Source organism: Eupeodes corollae, chromosome 3 (genome assembly GCF_945859685.1).
Source record: "Eupeodes corollae chromosome 3, idEupCoro1.1, whole genome shotgun sequence".
Taxonomy (NCBI): domain Eukaryota; kingdom Metazoa; phylum Arthropoda; class Insecta; order Diptera; family Syrphidae; genus Eupeodes; species Eupeodes corollae.
Window position 1 is genome coordinate 3,352,123 of NC_079149.1, and position 25,908 is coordinate 3,378,030.

General features: G+C 31.9%; 1 protein-coding gene across 6 annotated transcripts in view; it reads right to left on the reverse strand.

Moving 5' to 3' along the window:
- Positions 1-25,908, reverse strand: part of LOC129949920 (protein qui-1) — a 169,069-nt gene that overhangs the window by 53,478 nt on the left and 89,683 nt on the right. For all 6 annotated transcript variants that reach the window (XM_056061646.1, XM_056061645.1, XM_056061642.1 and 3 more), the window contains exons 7-9: positions 22,700-22,866; positions 22,441-22,585; positions 22,184-22,349 (exon numbers count right to left, since the gene is read on the reverse strand). In XM_056061646.1, the coding sequence (XP_055917621.1) occupies positions 22,184-22,349; positions 22,441-22,585; positions 22,700-22,866 (478 nt within the window). The remainder of the gene's footprint in view (positions 1-22,183; positions 22,350-22,440; positions 22,586-22,699; positions 22,867-25,908) is intronic.

The window sequence follows — 25,908 nt, forward strand, 5'->3', positions numbered from 1 at the left end:
CTTTAATTTATAATTTAGGGACCTTGAAAAATCGACAAATGTCACAATTTTCAATTCAAGAAATCAAAATGATTACAATAAATGCCTATGGAAAGACTCAAATAACCAGAAGGTATTCGAATTCCTAGTTTTAGTCGGAGCCCTGTAAAGAAGCAAAAGTTTAATATTCATAGGGAAACAAGGCTCATTAGTCGTAATCTTTATCAACAAGCCAACAATTCTTACAACTGCCAACATTGAAAAAATAGCATTTACAAATTATAGTAAAACCCAGATGGGTCCCTCACCTTTGTGTTGATGGTTCCATTTTCAGATCAGGTGGTTATGTTAAACCAGCTTAAAAGATCATATATACATTGTGTAAACTATTTTAGTGTTTTAATATTTTATATTTGAATTTTAAGACAAGAAACAGGAAAATAAGTTTTTTATTTTTACTTTATTTCGAAAGTCTAACTAAGAACTCTTTTAAAGTTAAATTCGGTAGATTTATACAGAAGAAAAGACAGTTTAGTGGGAAGTGTAGTTAAGGAAAGTTACTAAAAAGATGATTTTCTCAGACAAAATCGATAAAAGAGTTTTGGCTTTCAAAAATAATAACAAACTTATTACGCGAATGCACTTATCTGGGTCTTACTGTACCACATTTTCCCATATATCGAAGTCAAATAGCTATATTTTATTTTGCGCTTACTTTTGAAATGGAAATTGTTTTTAATTTATATTACACACCTAACCTACATACATACGTACATATATACATCCTTGGTTATATGTATGCATGTTATGTTAATATTCCTCAGCTCCTGTCTCAAGAGCATAACCAATGTATCAATTTATGTTCATCATTTGGTGGCGTGTGGTTGGAATTTTAATATTAAAGAAACGCTTTATTAAAATTTTCACCTCGAAATTTATTGTTTAACCCATTTGATGAAATTTATCAAAGCTTAAGCACCAATCGGCTATAAAAGCATTCATGGTTAAAGGAATAAAAAAAAGTAAGGTGTATTCCATCGGCAAATTATGGAACATACACCTGGGTGTCTCTGTTTATTTCTTCATTCTTCATCCTACTTTCTTTTTATTGTCGAAATAAACCATTCTAAAGGTGGGGTCTAATATGAGGTGTGCGGTGTTTAAATAGGTCTTAAAATTAATATAAAATCATTCTGGCGAAATCGTAAACATTTTAAAAGCTATACAGTATAAAGATAGATATTGTATGTGGGAATCAAATTTCTATTTGCACCAGGAGCTCAATTTCAACATTCATCCAGATAAGGGAAGGGCTGCTGATGGGGAAATGGAGATGGTAGCTTTCACTTTTTTGTTTTTGTTTTGCCTACAAGTGAAATCCATTATATTTTGATTGTTCTTCGTTACTTTGAAGTGGTGCGGTTTTGTGGAAAAGGCTCTGCAGCAGTAACCATATAAGGGTAGTAATATTTTATGGTATTTTGAATGTGAAACCTGCTAAAAAGGGAAGGTACGTAGTATATTTTATATGACTCTCAATTCAATTAAGTTCTTGTATATTATGATGAAAAAAAGACTAATAAAATGTGTTCTTCGAAAATTCAGGTATTAAGGTCTTTAATCTGATATTACGAACAATCAATACAATCTACAGGTACCAGTGTTATAAAACCATTGTGGAGGCTTATTTAAACATGTGTGAAATGGATTGAAAGAAAAGAAAATATTAAATAACTAAATCTTAATCTGAATAAAATTGTTTAACACATTTGATAAGCGCAAAGTCATCATATGTGACGATTTAACTTCATTATCTCGCAAAAAGTTTTTGCAAATTTTTTAGAAATAAAAAAAAACCTTGAAAAAATTATTTAAAATTTAGGATAGAAAATATTTGTTGATTTGATTTATTAAAAAACCAATTCGTTATATTTAATAACATTTATGCATTGCAAAATAATTTATCGTGGCCATCTATTAAGGACACTAAATAGGGACTACATTCAAACTAAGAATACTTACGAAGCATTGCATTATTATTGCTCGACAAGTCGTAGTGTGTTAATGCAGTACCTCGTAAATGTATTTTTTATGCAAATAAGCCAATGAAAGTCGTAACTTGAAGAATAACAACGAAGTGCTTAAACTTTTACGGGATTTAAAATGTGATTTTTGTCTTTCATGAAAAGTTTTCAGAACATTAGTGTTCATCTGAAAATGGAAAAAGATGGCTCTGAACTTTCTGATAAACTCTCAAAATGAAAGACAAATAAATAATGTGTTGAAAAAAGAGACATTTCTTTAGACTGAAATACATTCTAAATGAAAATATGAAAAACTGGGAAAATATTTATGTTAACAGAAATGAGCTATAAACTTGAATAAACTAATCGAATGCACAAACCATTTTTTTGGTTTCTTGGTAATTTATGGGATGAGTTTTTTCTCACGTTATGAGTGGTGAGCTCATCCTCTAAACTCATCCCAAGAAAAAATATGGACACTTAATTGATTGAATTAAGACCATTTTTAAGAAAGTTTTAAGTGCAGGGTGGAAAAACAAATTGGTATGAAAACCAAGGATTCGACAATTTTGAGTTAGTTAAAAAGTTCCTTTCAACACCATACCTCTTTTTTCTTAGCAATTTCAATATATTCAATTGGAGAGTTTCGTAAGAACGCCAGTTTAAATCAAGAAAGGTCAATTACTTTCATTGAAATCATAAGACTTACAGTTTTCTTAGGATTTAATACCAGTCCATTCTTCTGACCTTTATTAAGATAGCTTACACCGTGTTCTATAAGACCAAACGGGCAACTTAACTGCGTTTCCACATCATCATTTTTGTACAACTGATGGTAATTTCATTTACATAAGTGAAAATAACAAAGGACCAAAAATAGAACCTTGTGGAACACCGTGAGAGATTGGTAGAAGTTTGAAAAAATCGTTGCTCAATTGAAATGCTTGCTTTCGATCTGTTAAGTAGGAACGACAGCGTTGTACAGCACAGAACGAGAAAGAAATTAAAATGTCGAAAGAATTTGTCGCATAAAACTGAATATCGAATGCCTTCAAAAAAGAGTACCAAGATTTTTTTTTTACGTGTCCACCTAAATCTTATCGTAAGGCTTCCGTTACTTTAAGCAAAGCTGGGTCCAACAATGATCTTTCCGAAAACAAGATTGTTTAGGTGTCAGTAAGTTTGTAGAACCGAGATATGTGGTCATTCGATTTTACAGGAATCTCTCGAAAACTTTCGACAGAAAGGGTAGAATTGCAATTGGCTTGAATTCATCACAATGAGAATTTTTGTGAATTGGTTCAAAATTTGCTATTTTCTAATTATGTGGATATTTACCTGAAGCTACAAAAGTGTTATGTTACAAAAGGTAAACAAATGGCAATATCAGCTTAAGATATTTTGGACGCATCTCACCAAGTCCAATAGCATAAGATTTCATTGATAAGATACAAGCAAATACTTCTGTGCTATTGACAGATTTTAACGCAGTGTTTATAGGGGGCGCTGCTGGAAGCGAATTAAATTTACTGCTGAGTTCATTACAATTATTATTGATGACATAAGAATTTTTGCATCTGCCAACACCTGTTTGTCCACAATTGCCGTCGAGTCAAGAAAGAATTTAAGCAGGTAGAATATATTTTAATAGGGACAGAGATGTTCATTTGAATAAAACCCTTTCCGGCGTCTGTATGCATTGTCTCGATCTAGAATTGGAGACCAAATTTGATTTGAAAACCATGGTTTGATAGGTTTACAATTTTTGTGTTATCAGAACACAATTGTCAATTCTGCTAAAAGCTTCTGTGTTTGCATACTCCAGATTAATTCTTAACCAAAATTAAAAAATTGTTCTGATAACTTCATAAAAAGAAAGCAAAAACTGAGACTATTCTTTTTTGTGGTTTCGAAAGTATAGGGCTGGAATTCGACATCTGTCAAAGTACGTTGTTGAACCAATTTTTGATTTCAGTTTAAAGTCTGATATTAGTGGAAATGGATCGCTTAGCTATCGTACAACGCTTATAAATTTTAAAAACCTACTACAAAAATAGTGGTTCTGCCACAGCCACATTAATTGCTTTAAGAGAAGGTTATGGTATACATAATCGTCCAACAACGCATGCAATTGGAAACATTGTGAAGAAATTTGAATATACTGGATTTTTTTCAGATATTGTCAGGCCTGTTAGTAAGTAAGTAAGTAAGTAAAAGTATTGCGTGAAGACCCCAATGTGTCGATTCCTCGTTCTTTTCAGAAATATGGACTGTCTTACGGCACATTACGGCATATTTTGCATTTGGATCTACGCCTAAATCCATATAAGCTCAGGCGTACACAACAACTGAAGCTAGCTGAGCTGACAACATCGTAGATACGTTGAATGGGTGTTTGAAAACAGGTGGGTATGTTAATAAACTAAATTGTGGTATTTGGGGTTTGAGAATCCTCAAGTAATTGAAGAGATGCCATTATATCCACAAAAAGTTTGTTGTTTGTTGCGCTCTTTGGTCCGAAGGTGTGATTGGACATGCTATTGAAGAATACGACTTAGAAAATATGTAGTTTCAACGAGACGATGCCACATGCCACACAACTAGAGCGAATATGGCTTTATTGCAAGCTACATTTCCAGGCCGCGTAATTTTTCGTCGTGGCGATATCAACTGGCCACCAAGATCGTGCGATTCGACACCGCTGGATTTTTTGTTGTAAGGCTACGTGAAAGACGTTTACTCTGAAGCCGCAAAATGGATAAGCCTGTATATGAAAAACAATTATTTTAAGTCAATATTTTTAAGGAGTAATATTGATTTAGATTTAAGGAACATTACAAATCGATAAATATCAAAAGTTTCAGATTGACAAATTGATACCATGACAATAAAAATCAATGAGAAGTAAATAAAAGAGAATGAGTATTTAATAAACAATGTTTACAAAGTTTCTATTCTAACCACGTAGTTGGTGGAGTCTTTAAAACCAGGTTCTTTAAAATGTTGCGTTAATATTGTTTTTAAATTTTGTTTCAATTAACAAAATTTTAGAAGCAAGTTAATATGACCTAGTCGAGCGTTTTATTTCCCAAACAGAAAGATTGCTCTAATTTCTATCAAACGTCCTTCGAATACGTAATGTTATTTAAATTATCCTTAATTGAAAACACGTTCTATGTGATTTTGAATTATTTTACTGTGAACAAAAATCTAACAGCGGAAACTCCATTATTTCATTGAATCATATTAAAACACTGACATACCTAGATAAAGCTTATGAAATTTAATTTTATTTGAAACGAGAGATTAGAAAAGCGGAGTAGAAGATTTGTGTGACTCATGTAATGTGTGGCATATATAATATTCTTCTGAACCTCCTTGGTTTGTTATATCCTTTCAAATTAAACATTTAAGGAATTTTAATAATCGTCGTCGTCTTGTGCACCTCAAATTTTTCTACATTCCCACATTAAATAAAGATTTCAATTTAAAGTCAATTTAAATTAAGATAGAACATTTTTTTTTCTTGTATTTTCATTGGATGAATTTTTGTATACGCTTGAATAAATTCACAAATTGAAAATTTATTTCCCAACAAAGATAAACCATAAATATGTCTAGATCTACATACATACATAGTAGCATAGTAGGTACGGAAATGATGGAGAGGAAAATTTAAATATCCAATTTGCACAAAAAAAAATACTTTAATTTTAACAACTTTTTCAATTTCACACTGCAGAAATTATTTTAAATGGAATTTTTGTTTATTTTAGATTTATTGTTTTAGCAAAAATTATATACATATAGTGATTTGTATGATTAAGTATAATCCGATTAAGTGAAAGCTATTTTTTAATCTCATTGTGCAACATCATAAGCTTATAAATAATAACACACGGTTAGCCATCAGAATTAATGTACATATGTTTTCAAACTCCACTGCATTTGTGAGAGCTTTAAAAAAATTGTTTTAAGGTAAAGATGAATAGACAAAACTTGTATTGGTGATGACAAGGACTTATAGTAAAAAATCATGAAAAATATTTACATTTAAATGAGTTCCTTAACCTTTTGATATGAAGCCAGGAATCAGACTTTAGTTAACAGTGATATAGAGATCCCTCATATTCTTTGCTTCCCAGAGCTTTTCCATTTAATATACAAAATAATATGGAAATATCTCTTGAATTATTAGGGCATGAACTTAAAGCCATTTGAAATCCAAGTGAGACTAGAAGAATTCGAAATCCATGACGACTGAATACAACTTCTGTTTACATTTCATCACCGCGCTGAAGCAATAAAGTTTTGAAATTGTTTTGGCTTTTTATTTAACTACCTTCCTTTTTTGTTTTTGTTTTTCTTACTCCAAAGTAAACAGCAAGAACCATGTCAGCAAATAAAAGTCTCAACAATTTTGCAAGGAAACATAACAACTTGAATTAACTTTCAAAATAGATGGATTCTCTTCTTCCCTTAAAATAACCATAAAAAACCTTAATTCATGACTAAAATGTTGAAATATTGTTCAAAATATATGTCACATAAAAAACCCCTAACAACAAAACGAAACACAAAATATTCAAATTTATTCATCCGTAGACACAAATTCAAGCATCAGAATTCTGAAAACCGCGTGCAACAAAAACCCTCACCTATTTGTTGAGTGGAGTCCTTTATGTGTGTGTGTTTTGAAATGTGTCAAAACGCTGCTGGTTGATATATCTTTTGCCATTGTGAACACAACACACAAAAGCAACTAGAATCCATTTATCAAAAATTATTGCCATCGATTTCGAACATCAATCGCAAGCAATAAATCAAATTCAATTACTCATTCAAATCAGCAGTTTGAATCTAAAGTACCTTCAAGCCTGATGAGAGAGACACACGCGAAGGGAATGAAGAACGAAGGATATGTACATGAGCTTAACACTCTTCAAGGACACACTACTCTATAAATGTTTGTCTCTATGATACAATTCATTGAGGAAACATTTTTATCCGGTTTTAGGATATTTTGGGGAGGTCCTTCGATGGAAATATGAGTACACATGTATGTAGTGTACTTGTGTACTCCGTGTGAACGATATTGTAATAAACATCAATTATTCATCTTGAAAATGTCGCATTCGCCGTAATAATCCTCAATATACTTTATCCCTCATCCTTGTAAATTCATATATGAGCTGAGCTGAGTTGAGTTGAGTACCTATATTCTGTATGGTTAAAATTGGTTACGTATACGCCCTAGTGAGCGAGAAGTACTTTATTTTTTATCGTTGTGAACTTTTAGTAAATTGAATATTTTTTTATGATCTCTCTTCTTATACACTCAGTTCGTTCACAAATAAAGGTCAGCAAAAAAGCCAATAGAGGGGTATTGCGGAGAGTTGAGGGTGACGAGGTTGAAGGAATCCTACATCAAGGATATGAGTTGTAAAATAAAAAAAATATATGAACAAGCTCGTCAGCGAATCAATGAAAGACATGAGGGGATTATGGTGTTCCATATCTCCATTGTGCCCGTTGACAGGATGTGCAGAGGAAATGCAATTAGTTAATTAATGTGAACTGAATTTAGCACAATACTCACACATTCGTGGAAAGTTTCGAGAATCTATATCTCTCTCTTTCCCTATGTCTGCATGGATAGTTTATTCAGATAGATTTTACATAATGCACATACATATAAGTACATTTGTATGAACTCATAGTTTTATAGATACGTATGATATATGATGGTTGGATATGCAATCTCTTACAAAATATGGAAGAAGGTCAAAATTTTAATGGAGGTACCTAAATTTACTTATATGAAAGCTGAGTAGAGGCGATGTTGGTTAATAGCAAATTTTAACAGGTTTTGAGAATAAATTTAGAATGAAATGGAATTAGTGGTTGAAGGGCTTTTAGACTTAAATATTTTTTCCACTAACATGATTAGTAGGTATAGAAGCACTTAAAATTTGTCCTCTGCTTTAGCATAATTTTGAATATGAAAACTATATGCTTCATTAGTAAAATTTATCTAGCGAGGCTTTTTAAAATAATTAAAATATATTATAATACACTCAAAAATATGAGTTATCTTATTAGCAACAGAGTAGGTAAGCTCCATTTTCAATCATGCCCAATTCACAACTTAGGTGAATCTGGACATCATCTGCATACAAATCAATGGACGAATAGTTGGAAGGTCATTAAAACACATGCAAAATAGCAATGGTCTTAGTATTGATCCCTGGGGGACTCCGGGATAAAGATCAAGCAATCCTGAAGCATGTTTTTCTACAACAACATCTTGTTTTCTCCCAGAAAGGTAGGAAAACATTAAATCAGAAGCTAAATCTTTGAACCGGAACAGCCTTTCCATTTTGAAAATACGAATCGGAGTATTTTTATAGAATAAACTAGGGGTCCAGTAAACATGACCACTTCTTAGAAAAATTTGTTACTAAATTAATTTTTCAATGAATTGAAGCATAAGCCCCCTGAATGATAAGTGATAATTTTGAAAATAAGAACACTGTGATTAACCTATCAAAGGCTTTCGAGAAGTCAAGTACACCTTAAAATCATACTTGATCATGGTCAATAGCACATCTTAGATCATCAGTTACTTTAATGATAGCAGATACACAACTGTGATTTATTCTAAAACCGGATTGGTTAACACATAAGAGATTGTTATTTTTCAACAAATTTAAGATCTGGCTATGTAAAATTTTTTCTAATACTTTTGAAATAAATGGAAGAATCGAAATTTCTTGATCACAGGAATTACTTTTGCAACTTTCCAGGTATGAGCAAAAGAGCTTGTCGTAATCATTGTATTGAAAATATGCGTAAGGGTGGGAAGTATGTGAGGAGTATTATTTTAATAAACGAGGGATGCATTTCATCAAACCCCATGGCCTTAGATTTAATTTTTAAAATATTTTATACTAAATCAGGTTCTTCAACTGCTTGAAATTCAAAACAATTTATACTCGGATCAACTGGTTCTATATCATTAGCTATTTCTACTTCATTAAGACATTCAGACTTTCGCAAAATCAGCATTAAGAACATCAGGATTAATGTTTTCAGGGTATTTTCCTTTCAATGGTCCTACTCCAAGATCTCGTATAATTTCCAAAGTGTTTTAGAAGGTAGAACTTTCCTTAAACGATTTAAATAAACCTGTATTTTAGCTTCCATTATTTTAATGCGTACTTTGCTTCGAAAGTCAAGAAAAGTATTTTGAAACTCAGTCAATCGAAAATCGACCATTGTTTGTAAGCTTAGTGTCTTGGCTTCATCAGTTCCTTAATTTCAAGAGAAAGGCACGAATTTTTCTTGAACTTGACTACCTTTGTTTTGTGTTTCACATGCTTATCAAATAAACTACGAATAGAATTTCTACGAATAAAACCTGGTCATTGGCAGAAGCCATAAAACATATTTGTTGCCAGTTAATTTGAAATCGTGCTCCAGTTGAGCCAAGTCAATATTTTTGAAATCTCGATATTCAATAGTAGTAGCTACTGTTCGAGACACAAAATCAAAGGTAGCAAAAATTAAATCATGGATGCGGAAAGTTGGTCGTAGATCAAGAAGTATTCGATATTAGCAAGTTTGTTTGAATTTGAAGTTAAAAATAAACTCTAAATAACTGCATTCAAAAACATTTTTAAACTAAATTTGAAAAATTTTATTTATACAAAATTAATTAAAAAAACCACTCTAAGAATTTTCAAATAATTTTTTTGAAAAATTAAGGTTTTGTTGTGAAATAAAATTCAATTTTTGAAAACAATTTTGCAGGTACATTTTTAATACGTACAATACAGGGAATATTTTGAAAATAACTCTTTGGATACGTGACCTAGTTCGTACTATCCAGTCGTGCATTTTATTTAAATACGATATTCAGCATATGTCCATACATAGGATCAGTCCAATTCTTTGCTATTTTATACAAAATCTGACTGCATGGATTTAATTGTCTCTCGAATATTGGCTTCCAATTCCTTAAAAGTTCCTTGTTTGTCGGTTTAAACCAATAACTTGACAAATCCCTAAAAAAGTAATCGCGAGGCTTTTTATAGAACAAACGAGGAATCAAGTAAATAAGACCATTTCTGGAAAAATTGTCACTAAATAAATTTTTCCATTGATTGATAAATAAGCCCGCTGTATGATAAGGTGAGAAATCTTATTAAAACTAAATTTTAGTCACATTTTTTTTTTTTTTTTTATAATAAGCGCACACTCAAGGGGATATATTACCCTTATTATGTAGACACAGTGTGAGCACTAGGAAAGGAAGAGAGGGGTTGAAAGGAGATGTCGGTGCACATTGGTTTTGAATTCCTGAATATTGCAATAGCTGGGAAAGACAGAGTGTGGCAAGGCATTCCACATTCGCATAGTACGGCTAAAGAACGAATCTCTGTACTTGACAGTACGACCGAAGATGGGCTCGAGGGTATATTGATGAGCATTCCTAGAAGCGCGAGTATTACGGTTGAACTGTTTAAGGGGAGGAATGCAACTGGCTATTTCTCTAGAGTATAAACCATTAAAATAACGGTAAAACAGGGTGAGACAAGAAACATTTCGACGATGTTCAAGTGACGTAAATGATCTTATTATGATCACCAATCAATCTAAATGCTCTACGTTCAATACTGTCCAAGAGGCTAAAGTAAGTTGTAGGAGCACCGGCCCAGATATGGGAGTTATACTCAAGCTTTGGACGTATATAAGACTTGTAAATAACAGCCAGATCAGAGGGGGAGAAAAACTTCTTGCATAGCCTTAGAAAACCCAAACATCTTGCGGCATTTTTGGCGACATTGCGTATGTGATCCTTCCACAAAAGGTGGTTGGTGATACACATACCAAGAATATCCAGATGTTCAGTTTCCTAGATGCAAGTGCCATTTATGGATAATGGCAGGGGGGGTATATTTCGCTTTAACGATACAAGACAGCATTGCGTTTTCGAAGCATTAAATTCCACGCGGTTTCTTATTCCCCATTGTACAATGCTGTTTAGGTCGGAATTTAATGAGCTTATCATATTTTGCCGTTGCAGTTCCACAACCGAAGAAGAGGGGTGTGAATCTGAAAACGAATATGAAATGCTAAGAGTACTATCGTCAGCGAAACAATGTATTGGATTAGATGTTGCAGACAGGAGATCATTAATAAAAATGAGAAAGAGTGTTGGAGATAGAACAGATCCCTGGGGCACACCAGCATTTATTTTGTGGTTTTCAAACTTGAATCCATCCAATACAACTTGTATTGAACGATTCGAAAGGTAATTACTAATCCAATGAAGTAGGGATTCATGGAAACCGAAAGCACGCATTTTCGATAAGAGAGCCTGATGCCAAACCCTATCAAACGCTTTTGAAATATCTAGTGCAATAATCTTACTTTCTCCAAAACTATGTAAAGATTTGTTCTACTGTTCGGTGAGATGAACCATGAGATCACCAGTGGACCTATTGCTACGAAAGCCATACTGTCGGTCATTAAGAAGTTTTCGTTCTTCAAGATATTTCTTGAGCTGATAATTAATCACCGTTTCCATGACCTTGGAAAGAAGGGACGTAAGTGCAATCGGTCGATAATTAGACGGTGAGGAAGATTCGCCTTTTTTGGGAATAGGCTGGACAAATGCGGTTTTCCATCCGCTCGGAACGAGACCTGAGGAGTAGGACAGATGAAAAAGCTTACGCAGTGGTTTTGCCAGCGATGAAGAACACCTCTTCAGAATAATAGCGGGGATACCATCCGGAACAGCAGATTTGTGTATGTTAAGATCTTTTAGGACTCTCGCTACAGTACGAGTGCGAAAAAAAGATTTGCCCCATAGAATCATTAACTCGCTCAAGTACAGGCGGAGTCATAGCACTCACTGGCAGAGTTGAATTGGCGGCGAACTGCCTAGCACATAACTCATTTCCACATTTTCTCACACAATTCTTTGGTTAAATTATTTTATGAGCTTCGCAAGCACATTTACTTTTTATAAATGTAAATTTTTAAAATTTAAAGCGTTGTTCTGTCATAAAACGTTTGACGATAAATTGTTAAGTCCTAATGAACAGAAATGTCACCATAGTTTGACACTTCCACTTGTGAAACCTTAAACAAAATCCATCAACACGTCTCATTCATCTAAAAAAAGCACCCCATACAATGCAACACGAATATTTTAGTTTTAAGTCAAAAATAATTTAAACGGAAATTGAAATGATAAATATTTTCCTTATGCAGTTGTTCTCTGAATATTTTTCTTGTAACTTAAGTTTTTGGTGAAAAGTAAATGTTTTTTAAGACTTTATTCTCAAAACTAGGACTTTTATTTTGTAGCTTATATTTGATCGTATTTACTGTTTCTTCTTTTATTTTTTGTGTGTGTTCAGAATACTAATTTTAACTCTGCACCTTGAAATTAAACAACAATTTTAAATAGGTGATTAAGACAGAAGTTCTATGAAAAAAAAACTAATGTACAAAACATCTTTTGCTCTTGGCACTTTTTCAACCACAGGTTCTTGCTGCTATGCCGTCTTAACAGTAGAAACTATATCCGTCCTTGGAAATCCTGAAAGTGAAGTACACAAAACTACATGGTGTCCTTATATGGAGGTACTCAGGAATAAAATGTTGTGCTCTTGCAAGATGATTCAACAAAATAAGAACGAAAGCAAAATTTAAAAACCATTCAACTTCAAAGGAATTGCTTCCTCCACACCTCTGACGTGATGTTCACTTTACTTCTCTATCTATCTGTTTGTCTCTCTCTCTCTTTCTCTTTCTTTGATAATCAAAACTTTTCGTCCTTGCTTTTTAAAAAAAACTAATTCAAACATCGCACATCGAGAGCGAGAGCCTGAAGTAATTTTAAAAATTTCCACAAAATATAATTGCATTTTGTTTTTATTACGGAAGTTTTATCTCAAATCTTTTTCCATCATCTTTCTTACCCTCAAAAAGGGATTAAAAATTTAATCACGCATACTTTGAGTAAAATTTTTGTTGTCTTCATTTATTTTTTCTTTTTTTTGTGTTCTTTTTCCTTCCTTTATCAACATCCTACGTTTTACCTAGACTCATATATAAATGTATGTAAATGGAAATGAATGCCACCTCTTGGAAAATTCTGTGGTTTTAATCTGCCGCAGGTGCAAAGGATTTTCAACACAAAACTTCTTTGCAAAGGATTAAGCTAACAAACGTTACAGAGTGACATTTTAAATTTTAAATCGACGTCATTACAACCATATTATACCACCAAAGTACCAGTAAATGCCTTAAAAGGTTTTGACATTAAGTTCATGATGTTCATACTCGTATATGGTGAAGCTCACTCTAGAGCGCACATGTTTGTGGTTTTTGACTTACGTAGAAGAAAAAGTATAGAAAAGATAGAAACAAAATACGTATGTTGGTAAATAAAAAATGTCATAAGAAACATAAATAATACAAATAATCTTCTCTCTCTTGTTAGCAGGTTTAAGATTTAATCCTTTTTGAAAGTAATTAAATAATAAAGTTTACTAATCTTAGGTCTTTCTTAAGTTCAAAATGTTAAGTCAAAAATGACAACAAAGTTGCAAGGAACTTTCTGAAAATAATTTAACATTTTCCAACTAAACTTTGTATTAGAATACAAGGACTCTTTTAAAACCTCTAAAGTAAATGCTTAAGTGTTTTTACTGATGGGGTAAACGTTGAGCTTGAACGTGTTAACCAGCAAATACAAAGATGCTCTTTAGAAGTTTAAGATATCTGGTCAGTTATGAGAATTGCACATTTAAAACTGATTAATGATTGATCAAATACTTGAGACTTCTTGGTGAAGATCTTTCTTTCATTGTTGTACAATTTATACTCAAAGAAAAGTTCATCAAATTTTGATTTTTAATTCGACCTTATTTTATTTTGTGTTCGTTTAATATCAAGTCATCAAAAAGAGAAATATGTACAATCCAGTTTATCTGTGCTTATGTCAGCGATAGCAGCACGAATATTATTTTTATACCAACGATAAAATCACATGGGGCTAAATCTGTCGATCGTGCTGGCCACTGAAGATCACCTCTAAGAGAGATAAGGCGTTCGGAGAATATTCATTGGCCTTCTTGCCGTGTGAACTGAAGCGTCATCTTGTTGAAACCACACTTCCCCTACATTCATTTCTTTAAGTTTGGGCAGACAAATATCCACAATCATGCTGATATAACGTCGGAATTGACCGTAATAGCTCTTTCGTTCTCTTCAAAGAACCATGGGCCAATAATGCCATGAAGTTCTCTCGGGTTAGTGTGGTGCCAATATCGCATGTTTTGTTTGTTGTTTGAAGAATTCGTCACTGTGCGACTAGAAATCTCTAAAGCAGCCGAATGTTTGTGTGCAGATCGCTTAGGGAATTTCAAAATCGCCGCCCTTACCCTTTCGATGTTTTCTGGCGTCATTACGGTTCTGGAAGGTCCACTATCTTTTTTCTGCATACTAGCGGTATTCCTCAACGTGTCCACCCACAAAAAAATCGTTTTTCGATTAGGCACACGACCTGAAGGTGCAATATTGAAATGGTTTCCGAAAGCACGCTGAATTGCGATGATCGAACAGCTGGAAGAAAAGTAGGTCTTCACACAAACGCACGATCTTGCTTTGTCCCCTGCATTGTTGACACTGAACTAGTCATAACGAAAATCTTAGATAACGTGCTTTCGAACAAGCCATAAACCAACGCTCTACTATAAATAGAAGCTCAGTTGCGAACGTTTCAAGTAAGTAAGTAACCACGCCGACTCCTATTAGCTCATAAACTTACTTTATCTTTTTTCGATGTTAGAACAAAACATACAAATATGGCATTAATTGTATGGTTTCCTTTTCTATTCACAAAAACTGCATCGTTTTCAGATGATGCATCAATTTTGTTAAAGAACTATCTACAATTTCTGCACCACATGAACAATTTGCAAAACTCCTGAAACGTTGTCGTACGAAAATTCTATTTTCTGGCCGGCGAATTTCTTCTCCCAAGAGTTGTTGTACCATTAAATTGCAAAGTTTTCTGACACACCTGTGAATTGATGACTTAGAAACAACCTGTCCATCGGCAAAAACATGTTATTGAGTTCCACTTCCAGGCCAATGTAATTAACTTAAAAATGTGTTTCAGGGTACAAAAAGTAATTCCTCTTTGATGCTGTAAATGTGCACCAGTTTTTAATATTCCAGTGCTGTTTTAATGACTAGAAATGATTCATTATTTATTTTTTTTTAATCTCCGAGCGCGCCGGCTACTTATTGCCCTACATGGAGACTAAACTGAGAATCGTTATAAATTTCACTTTCACTTGAAAATATATAGTTTATCATTTAAGGTATTTTCTCTGTCAATACTTTACATTGAATACTGACAAATATGTGAGTTATAATTTTGTTTTCACTTCATAAAAAATGAAAAAAATTGCCGGAAATTCCTGAAAATTTTAGAAAAATACTTGACAACTTATTTTCATGAGAATTTTTGTATGAAACTAAAAGATGATAGCTGTGGAATATTATTACTTTAACAGGTTTTGACAATTGTCAAGTTGCCAAAAACAAATTGTCACATGTTGCAATTTTAAATGTTTATGAAATAAGTCATAGTTGTTATTTAAGTTGCAGGTAATCTTAGTAAAAGTTATAACAGAAGCGTTCGTTTAAAAAATTCAGGATTTTTATTGTGCGCTCCAGCTTTTGATTGCACTACAATTCAGTGCGATTTATTTGTTCGTAAATGTATTTATAAAATTTCTACCTTAATTCCTTTAAGCCGGTAAGCCGGAGAAGAACAATTGCAAGTGGTTTTGGAAAAGTCTAAAGTCGAGAAAAAAAAAAACGTTTTCGGTGACCTCTGCCGGATAAATGCGAACACATAGACGTTTGTCGGAACCATATGCGGTTTCCCTCCCTTTTTCCATTTTTGGAAAACACAAAGATTTCTGTTATCACCTTTTCACTCCGAAAATCAGCACTCAGATTTTGGCCTAAATGAATCTGAATAGTCAAGTTAATAAGTCTTGATCATGTCTTCATTGATAAGTTTATTTTTAAACCCGTGAATAATGTTTCCCAAATTAGCTCAACATGGAACATTAGCTTTATTCTATTTGATGTCGATACCATCATTTTTCAGTAGGGTACAGAATTTAAACAAAATCAGTAAAATTCCCAAATTTAATTTAGTTTAACCAAATTTTAAGGCGCTGTGTCAAAATTTCATACAGATTAAAGGTCCATTATGAACTTTAAACCCAACGCCGTGTGTCAAAAAATCCAAAAGAAAGTCGGTCGTATGTTCGTGTTTTTATGAAAGTGGTCAAAAGGAGACGGATTAAATCCAACATCCTTAAAATTCAAGATCCCGCAAAGCCAAAATCCCGAAAACCCAAATCTCGAAAGACTAAAATTTTGAAAGTTCAAAATTACAAAATTGTGCCGAACAATGGAAATTTGAAAGACTTCTTTTGCTTCTTTTGTATTCAATGAACTTTATTTCATAACTACGAATAACAATTTTGAAACCTTGCATTGCATTTATTTTGTATTTACAGTTTTCATACAAATTTAGTCCTTTTTCAAGGCAAACAAATAAAAATACAAATTTCCTGGCATTTTTAACATAAATTTTCTGGCGAAATATTCGGAAGTGTGTAAAATGTCTGTTTCGTTTGAAATTATTGAAATTGACTGATCCATTTTTCCAAAAATTCAAATTTCACAAAAATAACTTCGAAAATTATTTTTTTAAAAGAAAAAAATAAATAACCAAAGCTCTAAGATGTCAACTTAAGTTAATTTGGTAATATACTAAAAATTAACTTTTTTCTCAAAAAGCCACATTGTAGCCTATAAGTCGTTTGAGCACACTTATAAATCAAATGAAAGAATATTACAAACGTTTTCTCTTTTAAGAACTGATGAATACGTGTGCTTTAGGAATTTAACTGCGATCGATAACTGACGCCCTTGGTATACAATATGGAGTGGAGAGGCTTCTCGAAATAACGAACTTGCTTGCATTAGACAGGTAATTTTCTACTACTTCTGATGCGGTATCGTCTGTCAAACATTTTACTTTATAACATTTCCATTGCATGTAAAAGGTTATTACTCTTGTGCCACCAAGTTCCATTGTGCGTATGTACTAGAATCAAAGGACTCAAAACACGAGGATAACATAAAATATTGATGGGGTTAGAGCCTTAGGGAGGGTGTTTGATTTCGTGAAAGAGGCACATTCAACTGGCAATCATGTCTGTCAATACAAGAATTGCCATAATATTTACATACATTCAGTTATTTTCTCAATAATAAAATAACTGTAGTATAGATATGTAAAATATTTGTATATAGTAGTTAAAGGAAAAGGACTCCCTTTTATCTTGGAATCATGAGGCATTATTCTTGGTGTTTACGTTTGGATTGAATAAAATCAAATTCAAGTGGAACGACGAACATCCGGAATGACATACAGAAGGTGTTCTCAAATATTTGCTTTGATTTGTTTTTTCTGTTTCTGTTTCTGTTTTAGTTCTTAGTCCTTAGTTCAAAGTCCTTTTCATATTCAATCATAAAATTTACTCGGAAAATACACAACATTTAACCCTTGAACTGGAAAGAAGTCGAATGAAAATTGATTGATTCTATGGTTTTTGGGAGAAAATCGAAGCACATGTAAGGTTTGTAAATATTATTAATAATATGGTTGAGTTCGTGCATTGGACACATCAATCAATATTTGTTTAAAGTTAAATTTATTCATTTATCAAAGTTGCAAGAGAAATTTAATAGATGATTTGAATTGATGAATTGATTATTATTAATTAATATGTTTTTGGGTACTTTGAGATCAATTAAATTGAAGAGAAATTCTAAAAAGCTTCAGAATGCTTTTATTTTAAAGGATTTTCTATTTTCACAAAGGTAAGGTACTTATTTGTATATGAAATGAAATCAAAATCCAGGAGCTTCAAGAGTCTTTACGGAATTCTTCGCATTTTCGATTCATTTATTTTATACATGATTAACTTATCTAATAAATGGGTGTTTTTTTTTAAAGCATATAACTTTAAGATGGTAATATTATTTTATCTGGTTGCTATTTTATCAATTGTCAAGTATTTCAAGTATTGAAGCCATAAGGTTACAAGGCGTAGATTCAATGAATGTGCCAAAAACAAGATTGCCGTTGATCCTAGTTTTCATAAGCGAATTGTGTTAACCGATACAAATCTGTTGCTTTTGTGTAGTTATGTGAATCCTCAACTCTACTGACAACTATCATTAAAATTGTACCTTTACAAAGGATTTCGGTGGCCTTAATTCAAAATATATTCAGTTGAAATATTAGTATTCTTTCATATAATATTCGAAACAACTTCAAAAGTTGTAAGATTTTACCTGTCTTACAAAAATCCAAAAGAAACGCTGAACCATTTAAGCTGAAATGATTTTTAACAGAGTTGTCTGTTGTCTAAACAATTCTTTTATATCAAGTTTTTAAAATATATTACAAAATATTAAAATAATGTTAAAAAAGGTATTTTTAAAGAGTTTGGATTTTCTTAATTAGCAAAAAAAGTGAATTCAAAAACTAATTTTCAAAAACTATGAAAATATCAAATTCAAGTTTTTCTCGAAACTTCATAAAGATTAAAATAAACTCTAGTAACTAATGAGAATTTCCAGAAACTAAGTAAGGTAATAAAGATTTGTACTTTTGAAAATTGTTATACAATTAATTGTTAAAAGATATTGTGAGATTTAAATTATGTTAAAAAGCCAGTTTGTGGTTGTTTTTAGCATTTCTAAAGAGTTGCATTTTTAAAATAAGATATGATACAAAAAAATTTATATGATAGAAAAAAATTTAGGACATCCTTATCTTTTGAAAAAGTATTGTTTCGTTCGCACAATAGAAAAAAAAAACTCAATTTTGCCCACCAATTCAATTGGCCCGCACTTCTTAAAAAACTATGCCGCTTAAATAGGTTACCATGATATAGGAGCCATGATTACCAAATTTCGTTCTTCAACAATTGAACATCCATGATGTGCAAGAGCTGTGGTCTTAACAAGACGGCGGGCGCAACATGTTACACTGCTCTTGCCATGTTTGGTTTATTAAAAGAAATGTTTTGTAGCCGCATAGTCTTATTGCATTATAGTGTTAAATTATAATGCCGCTGACTACATTGTTCTGCTCGCGTATACTCCGCAGTTCCTTCAGCTAATGATAAATAAGCTTGCTGAATAAATAAATCCAAAGTGATGGTTTTTAAGAATGGAGGTGGAAGATCGGTAGCAAGTCAGCAATGGCACTATAATGCTGAAAGAGTAGAGTAGAGTAGAGCAGAGTCTTCGAAGCTTTATCGGAATCAGTTATGTTTTATGCGGAGCAAGCTTGAGGAGGACGGAAATATGAACAATTGAACATGTTGAAAAACTGCTCAGATTTTATATAAAACGGATTTTTCACCTTCCTTCGAGAACGCCAAACTACATGATCATTGATCATACTGGAAATGGGTTTATTGCCTTTATTTATAAGAAAAATCAAGCTGCAGGTCGATTAAATCCTTCAAGCTCTGGGTATGCAAAGTTATCGTATCCCAAAGAAAGCAGTTCTTCAAACAATCCAATCCCGAAGTGGATGGTTTAAAGACTGGATAGAACTAGCGAAGCAGATGTATAGTAACCTTGAATATTGGATGCCAACTTTATATCGCCTTATAGCTCGTCTGGATGAAGCCTCAAGAACACAATACACGCAGTAAGCCAAAAGCTTACTGCACCGCATGATTTACAGTAGAATAGACTACGATCTCTGGAAAAGAAACTACTTCCACGACAAATATATAATCGAACAAATTTCGTGCATGTTCAGGCTTAGAGGAGAACTTCTTAATTTTAACTCCATTCCTCAATGTGAGGACTGAACGATTTAATGCAACCTTTATAACTTAAAGGAGCGCGAGGATGTTTTTCATTTTGTTGGACGATGTGCGATATTGAGAGAATTAAGAAGACTTATCCTAGGCAGTGACTTTCTTCCAAATTCTACAGGAAATGCATGTCACAAAGTTTAAAGTTATATGCACATTGCAGAACAGAATTTAAATATAGACATCAAATTTTAATCTTAAACTGCACTTTCTTTTTTTTAAATTTATATAAAACTATACTTTTAGTTGTCAATCAGGCAGACGGTAATGCCATGCATCATATTTGTTGTATTAACCAAATTATTGTTAAAAATATATGTTTAAATAAAATCAGAATCTAATTTAATCTTATGACAGAAGATTATTTTTTTTCAATAAAGTTTGAGCTTTAAAAAAATCAACTATATTTTAATCCATTTCAAAGTTCTATACGTTTGAAGAACACCCTTTTTAAATGGAATGAGGTTAACATACAATCCATACTTATTAATTAACATTGATGTCCTTAAATGTTTATATACTAATTTTAGTGATTATTATTATTTTCATAAGAACTTCAAAAAGTTTAAGCTGTTACCTTTCCAGATATTCAAGACGTTAACTTAATAAGAAAATATATTTGGTAAGACTCTATTTCATATAAAAAAAATACTGTTTAATGTATCCTTAGCAAAAATTATTAAATATTTAAGCAAAAATATTATTTTTTTTCAGTAATTATTATTATTATTAATTATTATTATTATTATTTATTATTATATTCCAATTCACAGTAAGAGTACACTTATAAATTTGTGAAAATTAAAAATATTTAAATTATAAAGCTTTACAATATAACAAAAAATAATTATATGCTTACAAAATAATAAAAAAAAAATGAAAAATAAATAAAACATAAAACAAATTAATCATAGTAACATTACGTTATTCCAGGCATACAAAAGTTAAAGTTGAAGTTGCTTGATAAGGGAAAATGGGAGCGGGTTTGGGGGTGAAAGTTAGCTAGTTGCTTTGGTTAATAAAATACAGTCTTAACTCGTCCCTAAATTGTTGCTTGTCACTTAGTTCTCTCAAGTTTCGCGGAATTGTATTCCAAAGGCGTATAGCTGAGATAAAGAATTGTTTCTCAGATGTAAGGTGTAATGTGGTAAGAGTATTAAGTATTAAGTAATATTTATGTAGGTTTTTAATTTTTCCAAAAAATTGGCAATTTGATTTTTCCCTAAACTTTACTTTATGTCAAAAACGTGTCTTTTGTTGTATAAAATTATTTTGGGGAAAATATGATATTGTGTTCGTAAAATATTTGAAGGGGTAAATATTTTGTTTCAGTTCTTTGTTTTTCTTTTTAGTTATAGAAAACTATCAGTTAAATATTTTGTAAGTTCATTTCAATTCGCTCACAATGTAAACTGTTTGTTAGTTGATTTGTTTTAAATTTTGTTGATTCGTGAGTTAACTTAATATTTCACTATTTTTTAAATTGCTATATAAAAAAAAAACACCCGGTGAGATTGTTGAAAGACCTCTGTGCATATCTTGCTGACTGTAAGACTCAATTTACTTGACGTAGTTAGATCTGCTGGTTCTTGAGTCATAGCCAAGGAAAAAAGGTGTCAAGTAAGTACTGAAGAATAAAAGTAAGTACAGACATATCTCTTAAAACATGGACTAAGATTCTAAGCACCATCAAGAACTGTCAAAACTATCAACTTGACAAATCGGACCGATTGCAATAACTCTCATTAGCAAAAACATGTATAAATGAAAATTGTCTTCTTCTTTTCTATACATACATAGTTACCGGTTTTCCATCAACCCAGAAATAAGGTTATTTTTTGGTTTCAACTGCATAAAATGGAAAATGACTAAAAATCATAATTTTAAGAATTGTCTGCATGAAGAAGACTTCAAAGGATTTAAAAACACTCAAAATAAAATCAAAAAAATGGATTGTGAAATCATCCTTTAATAAAATTTTCCATTAAACCATAAGAGATAAGAATTAAGTGGACAGGAAAAGAAAACTCTTGAAAATTGATATTTTCAAATAAAAAAGTCACCCCAAAGTATCTGAGCATACACATCGAAGAAAAAAGGTCAAACTTTTGTTTCACCTTCCTTAACCTAATATCAAAACAAACACAAACAATGAAAACTTACCTGTACAGTCTTTTTTCTCCCCTTAATGACATCGGGATCATTTGAAATGTGTTCCTCGATTAAATTTCGCATTTTGTCAAAAATTTTATTTTTAAATTTACTCAAATAGGTTTCGTGTTCATCTAAGTCAGCATCAATCCGATGGTTTTCGGATTTTCCTGCAACTCTAAGGAAACGAAACGAAACAAAAGAAAAACAACATTTGTCAAAGTCAAGAAATACGATATTTTTTTTTTGTTAACATTTCCAAAACTTACACCAATGTTGTGTAATTATCCGAAGAGAGATTTATTGTAAGACGATCTTTAAGTTGGCGTAACCTTTCACCGGACTCAACGTCCGGAGGGCTTTGATGGCTTGACCATTCCCGGAATACAGCAATTAATTTATCATTTGAGAGCTCTGTAAAAAACAACATTTTAAGTTAAATTTCATGATATGATACTCTTCGTACAACATCAAGAAAACATCACTTGAGAAAAGTTCAAAAGTTTGAGGATGAGACGCATAACATACCCAAAGCCTTATGAACTTCCATCTCCATTGGTGTCATACGCATCTGTTGGATACGGTCTTGGAGCTCTTTTGAATGATGTTTCTGTTTCATTACAGTGTTGAGTGATTTTTCAATTGTGTTAAGAAGTTTCACGTACTCCGAATGCCATTTCTCATAAGAAAGTGATCTATGTTAATGAAAAATTACAAAAAGAAAAAGATTAAATTCACAGAGAAGCACTTAGTCCTTTACTGCTGAGATGGAATTCAAAACACAAGAGATTTAATATGATTATGACACTACCTCTTCGTACCCTACCCTACCATACCCATACAAGGTACTAAATGACACCAGGATGAATGTGTTTTTGAGTTCAAAAATATAATAAAGTTTAAAGGAGGGTTTCTTCCTTTGAATATTTAGGTACCTACATAAGGAGCATATATAAACCTATACTATGTACGTGGAGTCACACAGGATGAAATGTGTAATCCTGGAAGATATTTATTTGCATTTTTGGTCCAACTTTAAAGTTGGGGGTTTGCCTTCTTTCACAACCAGAAAGGAAACTTCTTCGTCTTTCGGAATTTTATTCTTCTCCATATCCTCTAGAAAACCTTACCTATACTTTATTCGTGTAAAAGGACAAAAAAGCAAGTTTTGAGATTTAGGAAGAAAGAAGAAAGAAATATGAAGACTTTATTGCTCTCGCAAGGATACGTAAATCGTATTTTGCAATGGAAATTTTTGAACAACTACGACTATTTTCTTGAGTTTGTTGTTGAATTGGTTTGTTGTTGAAGTGAAGACTATTTTACAGGCAGATTACTTTGTTTAATCGGATTTGAGTGAGTTCACGAGTAAAATTTGAATTTTTAGGTTGTTTAAAATATTTAACAAGAGAGTGCAGGTAGTTTTAACATTTTATGCAGGACCAACATCAACTTTGTAGAAAACGAAAACAATAAAATAAAAATTGACTACATAGAGTGAATGGAGGTAGAAATAAAAACGTACAAATATAATAACAGTCCTTCAAACTTTATAAGATGGAAAATTTATGTTAGGACCTGGGTTTAAGATGACAGAAAACTTTCAAACTTCTGAAAAAGGAAATGGGTCAAAGATGACAAAGGATCGTTGTAAAAATTAATATTTAAAATGGTCAATTTGGTTTTGATATGTAAGTTCAATTGGAGAAGAATTTTAAATACATTCGTAAGTATGAATTTAATGCTAAAACAGGAATTGAGTGGGAATTGGATGATTTCATTTAAAAATAGTATTTTATAAAATGCATCTTGTCTACTAACTTCTGCTCTCAAATACCTTCAGTTAATCCGAAAGAAATAGAACTGAATCTCAAGGTTGTGTTTTAAGAAATTTGTATATTAACTGTTTGGACAAAAATTATGTTTAAAATGGGGAACTCCTATTGAAATGATGTGTGTTTTTTTTATAGCTATAGAACTTTAAGCTGTCAATACTATTTTTACTGATTGCAATTTTGTCAAGTGTCAATATGGGTTTCTTCTTAATTTCTTAATTTGGCTTGAAATTTCAACATGAATAGACTTGAGTATAAACAACGCTTGCAAATTGTGGACAATTATTTTTAAAATCGTGGTTCTATTCGAAATAAGAAAAAAGCGAACTATGTTTAGCGATATGAATCATATTTAGTTTAAAGGCAGAAAAGCCCGAAACTATTGGGCATAAAAGTTCGCCGTGTTTTGGTCACAATTGTTTCAAAAAACCATCGAAAATTGGAGCTCTAGATTAAAATACGTCTGACACAGTCGTGGTGGTTTATATAATACCAAAAGATGATTTTTCGAATAAAGGCCAATTAAAACAAAATGCACGACTGGGTCAAACGAACTGTCACTAGTCTGTTTAAAAAGTATAAGAGTTAAAAATATGCCTGTAAAATAAGTCTTCAAAGATATAAATGCCATTTGACTTGTCAAAAAAAACACGCGATTCATCTCAAGACAAAGCTCATCCTAGGACATCCCGGAAATGAATGTATGTATTCAACTAGTTCGTTCAAAGCCTTTTCCTTTGGACAGCTTTATTTAAGTTTAAAATTAGAAGAACCAGGATTGAAAATAAATTATCAGAAGATATGAAAAAGGCAGAACATGTATGTTTAAATTGTAAAGCGATCGCCTATTGGTTGTGTAGGTAGGTGTCTAAAACATAAATTTTGAAAAAAAATCAATATTTTTTTTAGAAATCCAAACAATAAAAAATTGCACTTTTGATAATCAAATATTGTTAAGGAAATATAAGATCTTATTTTTATTAAAAGAAGCCAAGTTGTAAAATAAAATTTTTGAGCAAATTTTATTTTAAAAAAACGCCTAATGCGAATCTGCTCAAAACCTGAACTTCCAAGTTTATAATCAATCTACCCAATGGTTTGGGCTATAGGAGTGTGGACAGACAGACAAAACAGACGGGACGGAATCGCGGGACCCACTTCTCTAAAATCGTAATATCATATTTGATTAAAATCTCGAGTTCGAAATTTTTTACGAATGCAAAACTTGCCATACAGTTCCTATCATCTCAAGGTTTTTTCCCAAAAAAAACACTCTCTAGAAGCATTGAATGTAGTTAGTTTCGAATCATTTATGATGCTCAAGTTTTACATATTGGGAGTTCCGTGTCCATCTGTCGAAATACTAAACATCTAGAAAATCTTAGGCCCATATTATTCAGTTTGCTCAAAACTAGTTTAACGACAAAACTAGGTTTCAAGCGGTTTTGAGGCTTAATTTTTGTCAAATATTTGATACACATAGATGTCAATTCAATCAAAATAGTGTTTGAATAAGAATAACTTTATTGAAATGAAAATCCAATTGCTAAAAAAATAAACCCAAAACCATTTTTGAATTTAATATTTTCGTAAAACTGGTTTTGAAGAAACTCAATAATAGAATAATAAGCAGTTAGAAATTAAATTCTTTGAATCATTTTTTTTTTTAAATCTCTGGATATTGTGAATGCAAAGTCGTTATCAGGGCATTTTTTTGTATCGAAAACTGATTTGAAAGATTCAGAAAACTATTATAGTGGCTTTTTTTCTCGTCTCTAATTTGTATTCTCATAAACTTAAAAAAAAACAAGTTTTTAAAGCATCTCACATTCTTGGTGTGCAGCTAAAGAAAAATAAAGGCAGAAATAAAGGTAAAACTTCTTTTCGGTAATTGTGTTCAAT